The following is an 18,723-nucleotide window of genomic DNA, read 5'->3' as shown; positions in this document are numbered from 1 at the left end:
TAACCCTTCTCTCGGGGGTTATTCTGAGGATGACATCAGCTAACACAGTGCATGACACACATTCAGCGCTATATGCCTGCTTGTTAAAGCAAACCTCCTCAAGTCCCGAACTTTACAGAAGTTATTGTAAGACCTTTAGACAAGGGGTCAGCAAACTATGGTCTAGGGGCCAACATCTGGACTGCCTCTTGGCTCTGTGCAACGCAAGACTAAGTGTAGTTTTTACATTTTTTTTAAAATATATTTTATTGATTTTTTTACAGAGAGGAAAGGAGAGAGATAGAGAGTTAGAAACATCGATGAGAGAGAAACATCGATCAGCTGCCTCCTGCACGCCTCCTACTGGGGATGTGCCCGCAACCAAGGTACATGCCCTTGACCGGAATCGAACCTGGGACCCTTCAGTCCGCAGGCCGACGCTCTATCCACTGAGCCAAACCGGTTTCGGCAGTTTTTACATTTTTATATGGTTGAAAAAAAATCAAAAGAAGACATGCTTCACGATGTGAAAGTTACATGAAATCCAAACTTCAGCGTCCATATATAGTTTTATTGGAACACAGACATATCCACAAAATGGCACAGCTGCGTAGCTGGAACAGTGACCGGGAACCGGCAGAGACAACATCTGCCCTGGCCAGTGCGGCTCAGTTGTGAGTTGAGCGTCGTCCCAGCAGTGAGAGGTCGCCGGTTTGATTCCCGGCCAGGGCACATACCCAGGGTTCTAAAAAATAACTTACTTCTGCCCGCTGGCCTCTGCTCACAGGGAACAAATATGAGAAGATGCTGGCCACTCATCTAGGACCCTCAACCCCCCGCCATGCCAGCCCACATCACACCTGATTTGCCGCTGATGTTCACAGACTTTCTCTGCTGACCTAGTGGGTGCTGTCTGTCCTTGTGGAATTCAACACTGAGATCCTGTTGTTTACAAAACGTTTGCTCCTTTCAGAAAGGAGATGAGCTAAGCCTGCACAGAGGCATTCGGGCTGGAGCCATGAACGGCGTGCACGGGCCTGCCACCAACAATGTGCCTTTTTTAAGCCTTTGCTTTCTTCATCACAGTTACACAATTTTCTCTCTTTCTCCATTCCTCCCTCCAGCCCATGGAGTTTAAATGCTAACCAGCCTCGGCAAATAATGCAGCCTCGTCCATCAGAAATGTAGGAGGTGAGGCCTTGAAGCATCCATCCTCCCACCCCAGGTACCAACCAACCCTCCACCTTACTGAGCAACCACTGAGCACAAGGCCAGAGCAGCCCAGCTGGATGAGAAAGGCTATTCCATGTTTGAGACGTGAAGCCTCCGCCTCAGGGACTGTACTGTTCTGTGTTTATCTGCTCCAGTGGCTAACCTTTAGAAAAGGCTCACCTGAAGACCTTAAGTCCTGGGCTCCCTCCGGGGCAGCAAGGAGCTATCAGATGCTCTGTCACCCTCCATGAGTGACAGACCGGCCTGCAGTGGGAGGAGGGTGTTGACCATGGAGGGAGTCTGGGCAGGATTTCAAGGCCCCAGGCCCACCAGCAGCCCTGTCCTTTCTCCAGTTCAGTACACGAGCTGGTAACTGATGGTCTTGCTGAGGCTGGTTCTGCCACTTCCAGCCCGAGTTCTGATGACTGGTGTCGACAAAGCCCGGGGGGTTCAGAAAAGGGGGTCCTCCTTGCTGGCCTTAATCAACGGGCTAGGACGGAAGGTGGCTTCCCTGAGCTCTGGGTGGGCCCTGTGGTGCCTGGAGGCCCCACTCGGCTACCCAGCCAGGTGTCACAGGGCCCCTCTGCACAAACACCTGGTGCTGGGCCCAGGCCGGGCAGACGGCACGTGGCAAGCACAGTGTTTCACGGACGGGACAGGACGCCGAGGTGCGCACAGAATCGGCCAGCAGGTGTCTCTGACTGTGTGACTCACCGGTTGCATTCCTAAGGGTTTACTTTCTTGGAAAAGGTGTCACTACTTTGGAGGGAGAAGCAAACCCACGACCTGAATTCCTGTCATAACTGAGGTGAGTGACCTGCCTGAGGTCAGAAAAACAGGAACGAGGCCATTCGGTTCCCTCCCCCGAAACGGCCGGTGGATTTCAGAGACATGTGGCTATTTCCCGCAACTCCACCCTCCTTTTCTCCCACCATGGCGACGCCCTGGTCATTTTATTTCTTACATCCTCATCCAAGGAGATGTTTTTACTGATTTTGAGAGAGAGAGAGAAACACTGTGAGAGCATATCAGTCAGCCGCCCACTGTGTGCACCCTGGTGTACCGGACGATGCTCCCACCAACCGAGCCACCCTGCCAGGGCCAGACTCTGATCATTTTAATAACCCTGTAACGAATAAGGAAATTAAATTTGTAATTTAAGCCGAAACCGGTTTGGCTCAGTGGATAGAGCGTCAGCCTGCGGACTGAAGGGTCCCAGGTTCGATTCCGGTCAAGGGCATGTACCTGGGTTGCGGGCACCTCCCCAATAGGATTTCAAGGCCCCAGGCCCACCAGCAGCCCTGTCCTTTCTCCAGTTCAGTACACAAGCTGGTAACTGATGGTCTTGCTGAGGCTGGTTCTGCCACTTCCAGCCTGGTGCTGGGCCCAGCACCAGGTGTTTGTGCAGAGGGGCCCTGTGACACCAGCCCGAGTTCCAGCCCATAGGAGATGTGCAGGAGGCAGCTGATCAATGTTTCTAACTCTCTATCTCTCTCCCTTCCTCTCTGTAAAAAATCAATAAAATATATTATTTAAAAATTGTAATTTAAAAACCCACGCTCTAGCTGGTTTGGTTCAGTGGATAGAGCGTCGGCCTGCGGACTGAAGGGTCCCGGGTTTGATTCTGGTCAAGGATGCCAGGGCTGCGGGCTCCATCCCCAGTGGGGGGCGTGCAGGAGGCAGCCAATCAATGATTCTCTCTCATCATTAATGTTTCTATCTCTCTCCCCCTCTCCCTTCCTCTCTGAAATCAATAAAAATACATGTAAAAAAAAAGAGTAGACTAGTGTAGAAATGCTCCCAATTCACACTCAGAGGTGTGATGAAATAACAAAAGTATTACAAATAATACGATTTAATAGTAGGACTTAATATTATTTAATTATATATGTATTTTAAATTCAGACTCCTGCGCGTGACCCTAGATCAGTGGTTCTCAACCTTCCTAATGCCTCGACCCTTTAATACAGTTCCTTATGTTGTGGTGACCCCCAATTTCATTATTACAAATTGAACATAATTAAAGCATAGAGATTAATCACAAAAACAATGTGTAATTTTTTTTAAAATATATTTTATTGATTTTTTACAGAGAGGAAGGGAGAGAGATAGATAGTTAGAAACATCGATGGGAGAGAGACATCGATCAGCTGCCTCCTGCACACTCCCCACTGGGGATGTGCCCGCAACCCAGGTACATGCCCCTGACCGGAATCGAACCTGGGACCCTTTAGTCCGCAGGCCGACGCTCTATCCACTGAGCCAAACCGGTTTCGGCAAAACAATGTGTAATTATATATGTGTGTTCCAATGGTCTTAGGCGACCCCTGTTAAAGGGCTGTTCAATCCCCAAAGGGGTTGCGACCCACAGGTTGAGAACCACTGCCCTAGAGATTTTTCTCTCTCTCTTTTTAAAAAAAAATATTCTTTTATTGATTTCAGAGAGGAAAAGAGAGAGAGAGAGAGAAACATAAATGATGAGAGAATCATTGATTGGCTGCCTCCTGCACGTTCCCTACTGGGGATTGAGCCCACAACCCGGGCATGTGCCCTTGACCAGAATCGAACCCAGGACCCTTCAGTCCGCAGGCTGACGCTCTATCCACTGAGCCAAACCAGCTAGGGCTAATGATATATTTGTGATATATTTGTCAAATAAGAGTCCTGACAAAAAACTCGACAATAAAAAAACAAACAAAAACAATCCAATGAAAGAAATGGGCAAAAGACCGAAGAGACATTTCATCAAAAAGAATATTAAAAAGGATACACCAGTACTATATGACAAGATGATCGCCATTACCCATTAAGAAAATGCAAATTAAAATCACAATGAGCTATCACTACACATTTCACAAAATGACCACAATTTAAAAATAGTGATAATACCAAATGCTGGTGAGGCCACAGAACTGGGTCTCCAGATAAGCAGAACTAGTAGGGTATGGTGTGTGTGTGCGCACACAGGGTGGGGCAAAGCAGGTTATAGCTGTGATACGCGAAGGGCAGTTTACTCGTTATTAGTCCTCACAAACCCGCAGGGTTGGAAAACAGCACATACGATAAAACACCCGGGTCCAGCCTGGGGCTCTGATGGCATTTTCAAGCACACTGTCTGAACCCCTCTATCCTTTTTTTTTTTTAATATATCTTATTGATTTTTTACAGAGAGGAAGGGAGAGGGATAGAGAGTTAGAAACATCAATGAGAGAGAAACATTGATCAGCTGCCTCCTGCACACCTCCTACTGGGGATGTGCCCGAAACCAAGGTACATGCCCTTGACCGGAATCGAACCTGGAACCCTTCAGTCCGCAGGCCGACGCTCCATCCACTGAGCCAAACTGGTCAGGGCCCCTCTATTCTTTTTTTGTTTTGTTCTTTTAATCCTCACCTGAGGATATTTTTCCATTGATTTTTTTTTAGGGAGAGTGGAAGGGAGAGGGAAAGACAGAGAAACATCGATGTGAGAGAAACACATCTATGGGTTGCTTCCTGCACAAGCCCCGACCAGGGCCCAGGCCAAGGAGGAGCCTGCAACCAAGGTCCGTGCCCTTGACAAAAATCAAACCCGGGACCCTTCAGTCCACAGGCCGACGCTCTATCCACTGAGCCACACCAGCCAGGGCTGAAACCCTCTCCTGATGGAGTGTGGGTCTTTCTGCTTTGGGGGCCCCACTGTGTAAAGTGACTCCAGAAGGGGTAAGGGAGGAAGTGGCTGACCATCTAGCACTAAAAAAAATAAATAAATAAGATCTGGCCCTAGCTGGTTGTAGGCTCAATCCCCAGTAGGGGGCATGCAGGAGGCAGCCAATCCATGATTCTCTCATCATTGATGTTTCTATCTCTCTCTCCCTCTCCTTTCCTCTCTAAAATCAATAAAAAATATTTTTAAAAAGACACTATTTTAAAAAATCCTATATAATAAAAGCCTAATATGCAAATAGACAGAATGGCAGAATAACTGGTGGAATGACCAGCCACTATGACGTGCACTCACCACCAGGGGGCAGACGCCCAATGCAGGAGCTGCCTCCAGCCCGCAGGCCCCAGGCTGGCCAATGCAGGTGCCAGCGCAGGCCTCAATCACCCTGCCGGTCACCCCACAGATCAGCCCTGATCGTCCGCCAGGACCAGGGACCCTACCCTGCATGAATTTCGTGCACCGGGCCTCTAGGAAATAAATAACGACCTGGGCTCTGACCCCAGGTAGAGAGCAAGGGAAAATATTGAGACCTGTCCCACCTCCTCCAAACCCTCCCTGCCTCCCACCCGTGCCCAGGAGGAACAATGGAGAGAAGAGGACAGGAGGGTGGAGTCTGCAGAAACCACTGAGCCCCTAACTGTGCAAACAGCATGTGATCTGCAGATGTTTCTTCCCAGTCCAGACCCTTCCCCATGAGAACTGAAGTTCAAACTGCACCTAACCAGCTCCCAGCCACACCTCCCACCCGACTGCCAGGTCCTTCTTGCTCAAGAAACCTCCTGTACGTGGACTTCCGTGCTGGCCCTGGAGCAGGCGCTCCCCGCCCGGAATGCCTCTTCCCACAGCGTGCCTGCCGACGTCCTATTTCTCCACCAGGTCGTCACCAGGCATGCTCCTCTCCGTGACACCACCCCACACTCATCTGGAAGTGACTGCCATCTCTCGGCTCCCTCAGGCCTCGGGCGGTCCCTGTGCCTTGTCTCGTACGTCACTGAGGGGTGTCTCTCCCCGAGTCTGTAAAGGCCCAAGGTAGGGCTGACTCCCCTCACAGCAGGTGCAGGCACAGTCGAACGCACTTCACCAGGCTGGCTGAAGGAACATCGCAAACCGAACGCCAGGGGCCCTTTAGGGAACTCAGCAAACACGTCCCAGCGCCTGACACATGCCAACAACTGTGCTAGGGACAGGCTTCACACGCTTCGGAAACTCGACACAGGGGAGAAAACACTCCCGCGCACCTGCGCCCGTGTCTAACAGGACCTCAGGCGATGCTGGAGAGCGGCAGTTCACAGGCTCTGCCGCCCGGAAGTGCACAGGAGGGCAGGGGGCGGGAGGACAAACGTGCACCACAGGCGGTGCTGAGCAGACACAAAGCCAAGTGGCCTGGAGAACAGAGGAAGGAGTGGTCGGCCTTTCTCTCCCCTCGAGAACAAGTAGGAAAGGAGCCTCGAAGCACGGGCAGGATTCTGCTGGCAGATGTGAGCGGACACTCCACGCCGAAGGAAGCCTAGAGCAAAGGCCCAGAAATCGGAGAACACAAGGCAGAAGAGGAGCCGTGGGTGCGGGGGAGCGAGGCCGGAGCCTCAGGAACCCAGCGGCAGTCCTGGAAGAGGCCGGAGGGTCAGCACCTGCAGGACATCCTTCAGCTTCTCCCTACGTCTCACAGATGGCGCTGACGGATCTGTGAGCAGCTTAGAATAACCAGAGGCTCCGTTAAATCAGCAGTCCTTCCCTTAATCCTACTGAAGCCATCACCACCTGCCTCTCCTACACCCCCCTCTCCCCCCGCCCCCCAGATGTCTTGCTGACTTCAAGAGAGAGCCTACGGTAAGGACAGGGGGAAAGACAAGCTTTACCCACGTGGGCAGGAGCATCGTTAAAGACCCGAGAGCTGAGGAGCTGTTCTCCTTCCTGCCCCCTCACCCCCCAAGTTCCCAACCTCCGTTTTCCCTGTGACGCAGAATAACACAATTCCTCGGGAAAGAACAAGCCCGAAGTGGTCTTTCTTGCTCTGCCCATCAGCATCATCGCTCGGGAATGGGAGAAGCAGGGAGAGGTGCCGGTGATTCCTGTGATAGCCTCGCGGAGTATAATAAACGTACCCTCCCTTCTTAGGCACACCCCTAGCCCCCCGCATTCATGAGTGAGTGAACAGTTACTGTCTTCATTCACTCGTTCACAAGGATTTCCTCAGTCACACTGCACGATGCAATGACCTCTGTGGGACCTGAGGCTCCCTCTCCCACCTCCGGTCTTTCCACTTTTCTCTGACTACGTGGGGGGCGAAGGCACAACAGAAGAGGGACAGCGTCCACCCCCGGAGATGACTGCCACCCTCAGGTGTGCCCTGAGGCCTCGGTGATGCCCGTGCTCACCGATAACTGGTTCTTACCACACCAGCAGCTTGCTGTTCCCAAAGTGCCACCTCTGCTCCTGCCTCAGGCTCTAGAACACTCTTCCCTCTGCTGAGGACACTCACCCACTCCCATTCCTCAGGGAGGCTGGCTCTGGCCCCTCCAACAAGAAGAGCACTTTCAGCCCCCGCCCCCCTTATTTCTCTTCACAGCACTTATCACTTACTGGGCATCTTATACTGAGCTAGAGGCCCGGTGCATGGATCTGTGCACACTGAAAGGAAATTCCATATAGACATAGAATAAACTTGCTTCATTAGACCTGCTTTCTGATGTAGCTAAACTTTTCCCAGCCCAGTGAAGCACCCCAACTTCTCTTTCAGGTAATTGTCAGCAACACAGCAGGAAATATCAACACAAAGCAGATTATTATTGTAGATCACGCAGGGAGAACAAAGGGTGAACTATTTAACTGCAGCCGTGTTTGACTATATTCTGTGCAGTGAGACCTGAAGTCATTTTCAAGGTCCACCATTTCTTACTTCTTTTCAGTCAGATCAAGTTTCTAAGCTTTCCAAATCTCCGTTTTCAGCTAATGAAAAGAAAATAGGTTTCTACCGAGTCTCCTATCTGCCTACTGCAGGACTTCTGTGAGGATCAAATGAGATGAGGCATGGAAAACGCTTCACAGACATTTGGTTAAAGTGTAAAGTGTTTGCACCTGGCTATAAAGCAAGTGGTGAGGGAGACCAAGATGGCGGCGTAGGTAAACACCGGAGACCGCTGCCGCAAACAACCATTTCAAAAATACAACTAAAAGACTGAACGGACATCACCCAGAACCACAGGAAGGCTGGCTGAAGAGAGACTCTACAACTAGAAGGAAAGAGAACAGCAAATCGAGGCTCAGAGGCGGCGCAGTGTGGAAAATACAAAGGTACCGAGGAGCGCGCGCAAAGCGGGCTGGTGGCTGAGGGCGCGGTTGTCGTTTTCTGTCGGGAGTGAGTCTCAGACTCTGGGCTCCAGATCCGGGCGAGTCTCTAGGGACCCAGACTCAAACGGGAGAAGCGGGATTATCCGGCATCAGTTGGAACCTGAGGGCAGCTTTCTCTCCGAGGTTTGCAGCGGCTGCCGGGGTTCTGAGAAGCAGAGCCTCTGGGAACGGGACTGAGCGTGGCCATAACTGCTCCCTCCGCCCGCCCTGTTGATCCCGCCCCGCCCAAAGCCTGCGCACAGCCATTTGCCGATCGCCTCAGGCAAAGGCTGGATTAGCGCCTCCCCAGAAGGCAGACATTTTCCGTACAGCTGATTCCTACAGCCAGTCGGCCTGTGGGTCAAATCCCTCTAGTGTTAACTACAACAATTAAGGCTTGGCTAGAACAAGACTGCGCACAGAGACCACAAGGGGGTGCACCAAGAAAGCATAAAAGATGCGGAGACAAAAAAACATGACAGAAATGGAGGATATGGAGCTAAGAATCGCAATTTTGAGGGCTTGCCATAAATTTGTGCAGAGCCTCACGAAAACTAATGAGACCCTCGATGCTACGATAAGGAAATTAGAAAGTAAGCATACACGGACTGAAATAAAGAATATTATACCAAATAGCAGACCAGAGGAGTACAATAATCAAACCAAAGATTCGACAAAAAACACCCAATTGGAAAAGCAAAATGAAAAAAGAATCCGAAAGTGTGAAGATAGTGTAAGGAGCCTCTGGGACAGCTTTAAGCGGTCTAATATCAGAGTCATTGGAGTACCAGAAGATGAGAGACAGCAAGATACTGAAAACCTATTTCAAGAAATAATGGCAGAAAACTTCCCCCACCTGGTGAAAGAAATGGACTTACAGGTCCAAGAAGCGCAGAGAACCCCAAACAAAAGGAATCCAAAGAGGACCACACCAAGACACATCATCATTAAAATGCCAAGAGCAAAAGACAAAGAGAAAATCTTAAAAGCAGCAAGAGAAAGAGGCTCAATTACCTACAAGGGAATACCCATACGACTGTCAGCTGATTTCTCAACAGAAACTTTGCAGGCCAGAAGGGAATGGCAAGAAATATTCAAAGTGCTGAATGCCAAGAACCTACAACCAAGATTACTTTATCCAGCAAAGCTATCATTCAGAATTGAAGGTCAGATAAAGAGCTTCACAGATAAGGAAAAGCTAAAGGAGTTCATCACCGCCAAACCAGTATTATATGAAATGCTGAAAGGTATCCTTTAAGAAGAGGAAGAAGAAGAAAAAGGTAAAGATACAAATTATGAACAACAAACATGCATCTATCAACAAATGAATCCAGGAATCAAGTGAATAAATAACCTGATGTACAGAATGAACTGGTGATTATAATAGAATCAGGGACATAGAAAGGGAATAGACTGACTATTCTTGGGGGAAAAAGGGGTGTGGGAGATGCGGGAAGTGACTGGACAAAAATCATGCACCTATGGATGAACACAGTGGGTGGGGAGTGAGGGTGGAGGGTGGGGTGGGAGCTGGAAGGAGGGGAGTTATGGGGGGAAAAAAGAGGAACAAATGTAATAATCTGAACAATAAAGATTTAATTAAAAAAAAAAATAAATAAATAAAATAAAAATAAAAAAAAAAAAAAAAAAAAATAAAGCAAGTGGTGTTCCTGGGCTAAAGAAACTCCAAGGAGGCTAGTCGCTAGGGAGAGGAAGCCGGGCGTTGCTACGTGATGTCATTACCTGGTGCCCACAGCGACCGTTCAGTGCTGTGCTGGGCTGGGCTGTGGGCCGCATTTTGTGCTATGGGGTCTCGGCAGCGTTGGCTGCTTTGGTGGGGTGTCACTCAGGGTGGTGGTGGGGCCTGAGTCCCACTTGGGGGAAGCCGAGTGTTGCTTTGTTGGCACCAGGTCCGTGGTGCCGTTTCTTTGTAAATGGCCAGTGCGCGTCATGGCAGCTCCTGTGTTGAGCGCCTGCCCCCTGGTGGTCATTGCGCATTATAGCAACTGGTCAGATGGTCAGACACTTAGCATATTAGCCTTTTATATAAATGGGTTAGTTTTTACATCAGCCAATCACCCCAAGAGGATGTGAGCTCACACCCATAGAGGTTTTGCTTACTCAGCTCACTGCTGTGTCCCCAGCACCTAACAGTGCTGGGGCGCATGGTCGGAGTGGATGCATTCCGAACCGAGCACGCTGATGGGTGAGAATGAGATGGGGAGCCACTCCGAGGATGACTCATCAGAGCTGAGACAGACCCGCTCACCGCACAGGATCACTCCCTAAAGGGTGAGAACGCTCTCAGCATGGCACTAAAGGCGAAAAAACAAACAAAAACCTGGTTTAGGTAAAAGGTGAAGCGTGTCTACATTAGGACCATGGTTTGCTGAGCACCTATCATGTAAACAAACACCTCAGCGAATGGTTCAGTCACAGCCCTTGGAGTGCAATACTGTACACGATTATGCAATTATTATTGCGAGAAGAGCCACAAAATACACATAAAAGAGCCAAAGCCAAGCCCAGCATTTAGTCCCACATGACCGGATGGATGGCGTGCCGTCCTCACACAGAGCGAACAAAGAAGAAATGGTTTGGAAGGAAAGGGGCTTCCTTTCAGACATGATGGGCATGCGGGTCCACAGGATGAATGGAAACGTAGGAGCAAATTAAGGGAGCAACATAGATGGAAGCCCCGTGACTGCAGACGACGCCCACACACCTTGTCCTGGAGACACGGGAGCACACCCTCAGGACAGCTGTCAGGGCTGCCTGATGCTCTGAGTTCACAAACCGGCACAGGAAGAACGAGCTCACGACCTGAGGCCCTTCATGTGCATCTGCCAGGAGCCCGTTCCTTCCGGTGACCACTGGAAGGGCAGCCGCGGCCTGAGCAGCGAGACGTGGCTCTGAACAGCTGAGGCGGCAGCCACAGCGGCTGAAGACCAGGATGCGCGCACCTCGCACCAGATGGTTCCCGTCAGGGACTGGCTGCCGAGACATCACAAAGCACTCCCTGCAACCCACCTGCCCACTTGGTAATAACTCTTGAGCTTATTAACTCTTTTTTTTATGTGTTATATACATAACATAAATTTACCACTTTAACCATTTTTCAATCTGCACCCGAGGATATGTTTATTGATTTTTATTTTAGAGAAAGAAGAAGGGACAAAGAGAACATCGATGTGAGACAGAAACACTGATCAGTTGCCTCCCTTACTCGGGCGGCCCCAACCAGGACGGAACCCGAAACCTTTTGGTGTGTGGGATGAGGCTCCAAACAGAACCACAGCTCAGGGGCAGTACGCATGTTCACACTGTTGTGCAACATCACCGCCATCCATCTCCAAACTTTCTCATCTTCCCGAACGGAAACTCTGTAGCCACGAAACACTGACTTCCCATCCCCACTCCCAGCCCCTAAGCAGTGACCGGTCTACTTTCTTTCTGCGAATACTTGGCTACCCTATCACTTCTCTTAAGTGGAATCGTACCATGTTTGTCCTCGGTGACTGGCTTATCTCACTTAGCATGGTGTCTTCTAGGTTCTCCCATGTTTCAGCACGTGTCAGAGTGTCCTTCCCTTTTCAAGGCTGAGTAACATTCCACTGAGGCGTGGAACATGCACCACGTGTATCCATTCCGCCACCGATGCACCGCTGGCCGCTTCCCCCTTCGCATGTGGATACAGACGCTCTGGACGTGGGGAGGCAAATACCTGCTCCTGAGCTTATGGTTTGAAAGCGTTTCTGTGTTCTGACCGGATGTGCATCACACGCTGCCCAGACATATTGGGCCACAGTTGAAACACAGGTCGACTCTGCCTGTCGCAAGCCCACACTCTGGCCCTTCCCTTCACGGCCCTGAACACAGCGTCAGGTCCCCCGGACTCAGGGGCCTGCCATCCCGCAAACAGCCGAGCAGCCTCGGCGGCGACTGAGAAAGGGCGCCAGGATCTCTCATTAACGCTCCCGGCTCCCGCAGCCACAAGACGTTCAAGATCAGGTGCGAATTTTAACAGTAACTTCTCCTACGAGAGTTCCTCAGTCACCGACCGGGACAGTCCCGTGTGCCCTGCAGTGAGCTGGGGAAAACAGTTCTCCACTCCTGGTTCAGCTGTTCTCTTTAAACAAGAGATGCTCCCAATTTCTAGCGACGTTGAAACCAAAGAAGTATACGCTGGGGCAACAAAGCCAGTGTAACCTGCTTCGAAGGCCTTCAGCTTTCCAAAGGCCAGACGCCGTACACAGCAGGGGTCAGCAGACAAGAACGGGGCCCAGGGCTGCTTTGTAGACAGAGCTTTACTAGAACACACCCCTACCCTCGCTCATGTGTCGCTACAACCCCGGAGTTGAGTAATTGCAACTGAAACTGTCTGACCCACAAATCCTAAAATATTTACTATCTGGCTCTTCACAGAAAATGCCTGCCAGCGCCTGGGCCACACATATTGATTGGCTCATTCTCAGCTGGAAACAGTGGCGAGGGGATCAGCTGTGGGGTAGAAACGGCTTCACTAAACGCACTGGGGGAGGCTGGCTGGTCCCACCCCAGGAGGCAATGGGGGCGGCAACTCTCCCCACATCAGACTCAGGAAGCAGACGCCAGCCCTGCCCGTGGTTTAGGAGGCGTGGAGCACCTGCAGCAGAGCACGTGGTCTCACTTCCCAGCACCAGCCTGCGGTGAGCAGTGGAGTCTCCACAGGACAGTGAAGAACCCGCCTGCGGTGAGCAGTGGAGTCTCGCACAGGACAGTGAAGAACCCGCCTGCGGTGAGCAGCGTTCCAGGCACAGGACAGTGAAGAACCCGCCTGCGGTGAGCAGCGTTCCAGGCACAGGACAGTGAAGAACCCGCCTGCGGTGAGCAGCGTTCCAGGCACAGGCTTCTAGCGCCACCCAGCGAGTGACCCACGGCCACGCTCCAGGCCTCGGGGCGGATGGGCCCCAGGAAGGTTGGCCGGTTGGTAACTGACTCTCCAAGATTCTCCCAACTCTCAAGAGTCAGTAGAAAACCCTGGGGGTGAACTATATTCAGAAGCACAGGCTTTCCAATACAAGGTCATTTCAAAGTCAAAAGAGTCAAGAATGTGATTTGTCCAGAAGACTAGCAGAAAAGCCTCCATCTTCCTTCTCTCCTGCGACAAGTGGTGCTGCATCTGGAAGGTACCTCCCTGCCCTCCACGCCCAGGGGTGACACGGCGGATGTCAGCTCCCGGCCGGCGAGTGCCCAGAGGACGTGAAAGCATCGCTCCCACCAGCAAACAGCTGTGTCGAGCACAGCAACACGGCGTTTGCCTCGGGCAATCCCTCCATATCTCCAAGCCTCCGGGTTTTTACGTCTGCAGAATAAATGGCTTTGATGCAGGACCTCCGTGGCTCCTGTCAACATGATTATCCTCGCTCTGTAATTATATCTGTGTTGCTCACTGCCTTACTCATAACACAGAAATGGCATGCATCAACAAGTCCTTACTTCACTTCCTGATATCCTTCTCCACCTACTCTCTCATCACAAAATCCGTGTGACAAATTAGGCAAGATTCCAGAATCAAATGTGTGGCTCTTGAAGCCAGGCTCAGCGGAAACTGTCTGCCTGGATGTAGTGGGCAGACAAAAGGAAGTCTAATACCGTGCCTTCCACCATGAAAAAGACTTTCCTTCTGGAGGCTCAATTCTCAGGTCTGGGTTCAGAACCTCAGCAGGGGCCTTGGAAATGCTGGGAAGGCCGATACCAGCAGCTCTTGGAGGAGCCACTCACCGGTGATTGCAAAAACAAAGTGTGTGTGTGTGGGCACATCCTCTGTCCTAAATGTATGGTCAGCAAACAGCATGCAGGTTTGGTGACCCCATTCTGCTCTCACAAATAAAAAGGAAAGAAGTGAGTGAGGGGAGGGGAGGTAGAAACAGTGAACTTGGGGGGTCTGGATCTCATGAACATGAAGTTGTGGGGACACTCCTTGAATCTGGGGCGTTTGCCCAATTCACTGGACCCAGATGAACCCGACAGATGTGACCGGAGCCCTGGGCTCCAGGTGGCCCTACAGCTGGGAGGGGACAAGAGCCTCCCTGAATGCAAGCCTTTCTACCCAGACCAAGTCTTCGGCTACAGGTCGCCAACACGGCCTGCACTGCTGTCCTCCTAACCTTCAAGATAAAACGACTTCTTCTGATGGAATCCAACTCAGTTGGATTCATGACCCAAGATGGGCATCAGGGGAGCTGCTCTCAAGAATGAATGCAGCTCTGGCCGGTTTTGCTCAGTGGCTAGAGCGTCGGCCTATGGACTGAAGAGTCCCAGGTTCAATTCCGGTCAAGGGCATATGCCTGGGTTGCGGGCTTGGTCACCAGGGGGAGGTGTGCAGGAGGCAGCCGATCAATGATTCTCTCTCATCACTGATGTTTCTATTTCTCTCTCCCTCTCCCTTCCTCTCTGAAATAAATAAAAATATATTAAAAAGAAAAAGAACGAACACAAAATTTTGCACATATGTAAGTATGTACATTTTTTTCTGGCGAGAAGGCTCATCGCTTTCATTTTTCAAAGAGGGCCATAGAGAATGTGATTTTTAAAAATCCAATATATCACCCTTTTTAATTATGCCTCTACTTAATTATCCAACAGGTATCTAAGGAATTTAAATTTCAAATATCCCCCCCCCCCCAAATTAAGAAAGGTCAAGAGTTGACTGAAGTTTGAGAACGCGGCATGCCTGCTAATGCTTTCACTCTCTCCCGAAAACTCAGAAAGACAGAAGAGATTACGTCATGACTGATTACAGCTGACCTGAGGTAGATCCATTCGCATGATCGCAGCTGAAATCAGTTCAGCCGCTGTCAGTAACGGAAGAGGCGATGGAGATCCCGACGGAATACGAGACCAGCAGTCCAGTCCTCGCTCCCCGCCTTAACCTGTGACCTTGGGAGTCCCCCTCCTTCTGTGCTCGGGCCTATCAAATGCAGGCCACCGAAGCAGAACGGTGGTTCGCAAACTCTTTGAAGGCAATGAACATTATGTGTGTATAAAACCACCTAGAATTCATCCGAAGCTGAAACAAATTCAAAATGGCAGGCTGAACATACGCATGTATATCCACTTCTGGAAACCCCGTAAGCTATTATCCTTCAATATCTATACTTACTGAGCATTTACCACATGGGTTGTTTTTTTTTAATGTTTAAACTGAGATTTCAACCCTGGACATATCAGTCGTTTCTTTTTTAAATATGTTTTTATTGATTTCAAAGAGGAAGGGAGAAAGAGAGAGAGACAGGGACATCAATGATGAGAGAGAATCATTGATCAGCTGCCTCCTGCAAGCCCCCCACTGGGGATGGAGCCCGAATCCGGGAATCTGGGCGTGCGCCTTTGACCGGAATCCTATCAGGGACCCTTCAGTCCAGGCCAACGCAGGTCACATGATTGTTTTAAGCGTATTATTAACTAATGGAAACCTTAACACTTTATAACAATAATTTTATTGATTGATTTTAGAGAGAAACAGGAAGGGAGAGGAAGAGAGGGAGAGAGAAACATCGATTTTTTGTTTTACTCACTGATGCACTTATTGGCTGATTCTTGTATGTGTCCTGACCGGGGACTGAACCCTCAGCCTTTGGTGTATTGGGACGACGCTCGAACGAACTGAGCTCCCAGCCATGGCAAAACCTGACACTTTTACCAGGAGGTGCTGGTCCCCACATCACAGACGAAGGAACTCAGTCACCAGCGTGGAAGGCACGTGCCCAGGTCCCCACGGCCAGTGAGTGGCGGAGCCAGGGTGCAGGCCCAGGCAGTCAGGCCCAGTCTGTGCTGTGCACACCCCCCCTCAGACCCACAACCAAGGAGCAGCGAAGCTCCCAGAGACAGAGATCAGTTAAAATGTCACCCTATTTGGGGAGATGGAAAGCGGACCCATGAGGAGTAATGACTTGGGTGGAGTCTACGAGTGCTGTCCCCCTCGCAGACCGGCCCCACACTCCACTGCTGGAGACAGGTCTCCTCTCGCGGGGTGAGCGTTAGGGAAGCCTGAAGACAGGCAGGCGGGGAGGAGCCCGCAACCGGGGCACAGGCCCGAGACCGGAATCGAACCGGGACCCCCTGGTCCCCAGGCCGGCGCTCCATCCACTGAGCCACACGGCCAGGGCCGTTCTCGGCCTTTCTGTCTGGGTGGGCTGCCCCGGGCAGACCAGACATTTCTGTTCTGTAACATTTACAGCGATGAGAAGCGCAGGCCAGGCATCGGGCAAACACCAGACGCGCTCCCGTAATCCTCGGGCCGAGGCTGAGAACGAGGATCACCTCTGTTTTCTGCTGGAAAACTGGCGCTTAGAAACGGAACCTGCCACCGGGATGGTCGCCACGGTCCCCCCCGCACCCGGGGCCACTCTCAGCCTCTCCGCTCCGCTGTCTGCAGAGACCTGCCTCCAGCCGGAAGAAGGAGAAGTTCCCTGAAGCCGTAAAAATACGAGCAGAGCAGGAGCTCCGCGTGGCTTGCCGTCACCGGAGCCGAGGCCGCCCGGCCAGAGCCCGGCAGGGACCGCACGCGGCTGCACCTGCCCGTCGGGGGCTCCGCGCAGCCGCTCGGCCGGAGGGAGGGCAGCCCGCGGGCCGCCAGCGGGGGGGCTGGTCCCGGGAGAGGACCCCGCTGCAGGCGACCACCGCCCCCCCTTCGCGGTGATGGGGGCGCCTCGCAGTGCGGGCCGAGAGCTGGCTGTCTACCCCAGAAGGCCCCCCGCTCCGATTTTCATCGCTACTTTTTAAACCCCACTTATTTTTTAAAATACAGTTTCGTTGATTTCAGAGGGGACAGGAGAGAGGGAGAGCGACGGAAACATCCATGATGGGCCGCCTCCCGCACTGGGGAGCGAGCCCACAGCGCGGGCGGGAGCCCCGACCGGGAATCGAACCCGGGACCCTGCGGTCCGCAGGCCGACGCTCTAACCACTGCGCCACCGGCCAGGGCCAGACCCGCGGCTCCAAGTTCTCAGCAGACGAGGCGGCCAGGCGACGGCCACGGGCAAGCGATGCCCGCGAAGGCGCCCCCGCGCCCCCACCACCCGGCGGACCTCGGGCGCAGAGGGGCGCCTGGAGGCGGGGCAGGTGCTTCCGCGGAGCCGGCAGAGTCGGGGGCCCCACCCTCCTCCAGGGGGGCTGCCGGCCCCTTTCCTCCGGTCCGCGACCGAAAGGGGTGGCGGGCCCCCGATGGCCCCCACCCCGGGGCGGCGGGCCGTGCGGGTCCGTCTCCCGCTCGCCGCCTCCTCGGCCCCACACGGCCTCCCGCGGCCCCCGTTCCCACCTCTCCGCCCGCCAGACCTCGCTTCCCCTACGGGCCCCGCCCCTCTGTCTCCCCTCGGTCCCTGCTCCCTCAGCCCCGCGCCGCCAGCCTTCGGTACCTTGAGCGTCACGTCGCACAGCTTGCCCTGCCGGCGGATCTCCTCCATGACGCCGTAGCCGCGACTCGGCAACTCGGACACGGAGAAGTGCACCAGGTCCTCCAGCTCCTCCGCGCCGTCCTCCACCATCTTCACCCGCCGCCGCGACTGCGCAGGCCTGGCCGGCCGGCCGGCTCTCGGCTCCCCGGGGCGGGGCGGGGCGCGGGCGCGCGCCGACGTCGGCTCCGGCGCAGGCCTGGGAACAGACGGGCCTGCTCGGCCGCCGTAGTCGGAGCCGGTTCTGCGCCGGAAGCCCTGCTGCCCCGCTTCCTGGTTCGTGCGCAGCTTTCGTTCCCTTGCTATCTCGACCCTTGTCTCGCACCTGCAGCTGCCGCATTCTTCCTAGAATCAGCGATCCCATCTCCTGTTTTCCTGATGCTGCCCTGACGTTACTCGTGTCTCCACCGAGGACCGCGGACTTCATTTCCGCCACTACCTCAATACTTCCGGGACCTCCGGAAGCGGCCCGTTGCCATGGCGACCGTGTACACAACCTGGCAGCTGCGCGCGCGGGTTTTCCTTCGCAGCAGTTGCAGTGGTGGTGCTGCGGCGGGACTGCTGCCTCCGGAGCGGTAAGCAGGACCCACGCGCCGCCGGGGTGGGGTGAAGGGAGGTCGGAGAGGAGGGGGTGTACGCCGGGGCGGCGGGCAGCGGCTGGCACCCGAACATCGCTCCACCCAGGAGTTCCCCAGCATCGCTCCCTGACCGGTGAAACCCGGGCACAGCATCGCGGGGTGGCCCTTGCAGACTGGCTGAGGCTTAGAGTCTTCAGATCTAACGTTCCCTGTCCCCACGAGGGTCCTACGTCGCGCCCGAGATTCCGAGGATGCGAGGCTGGGAGCCAGAGGTATTCCAGGCTCTTCTGCTCTTAACGGTTTTCAGGCTCGCCAGTCCGAGCCCTTTGCTTTACCGATGAGAAAACTGCTCCAGAGAAGGACAGGGATGGTCCTAAGGCCCACTGCCTCCCAGACTCCACATAGGGGTCCGACATGTTGGGTGAGGAAAGGAGAAAGGCCAGTTTCTGCGTGGATCCGAGTATTTTGTTTAGCCCAAGGCTGGGTGC

The 18,723-nt window shown here is 53.0% G+C and overlaps 2 protein-coding genes across 2 annotated transcripts in view; one reads left to right on the top strand and one right to left on the bottom strand.

The window, feature by feature from the left end:
* The window catches only part of KLHL18 (kelch like family member 18), a 37,202-nt gene extending 19,411 nt beyond the window's left edge, over positions 1-17,791 (bottom strand). The window contains 1 exon segment of the mRNA XM_070390896.1: positions 17,622-17,791. Coding sequence (XP_070246997.1) covers positions 17,622-17,750 — 129 coding nt within the window. The 5' untranslated portion in view covers positions 17,751-17,791.
* A 363-nt stretch (positions 17,792-18,154) lies between these two features.
* Positions 18,155-18,723, top strand: part of KIF9 (kinesin family member 9) — a 38,503-nt gene continuing 37,934 nt past the window's right edge. Inside the window, exon 1 of the mRNA XM_070391132.1 lies at positions 18,155-18,232. The gene's annotated coding sequence lies outside the window, so the exon portion shown is untranslated. The remainder of the gene's footprint in view (positions 18,233-18,723) is intronic.

This window comes from Myotis yumanensis, unplaced genomic scaffold (genome assembly GCF_028538775.1).
Source record: "Myotis yumanensis isolate MYYU_CA2020_CCGP unplaced genomic scaffold, mMyoYum1.0.hap1 SCAF_14, whole genome shotgun sequence".
NCBI lineage: Eukaryota > Metazoa > Chordata > Mammalia > Chiroptera > Vespertilionidae > Myotis > Myotis yumanensis.
The sequence above is the reverse complement of the archived record's forward strand: the minus strand, read 5'-3'. Positions and strand labels throughout refer to the sequence as shown.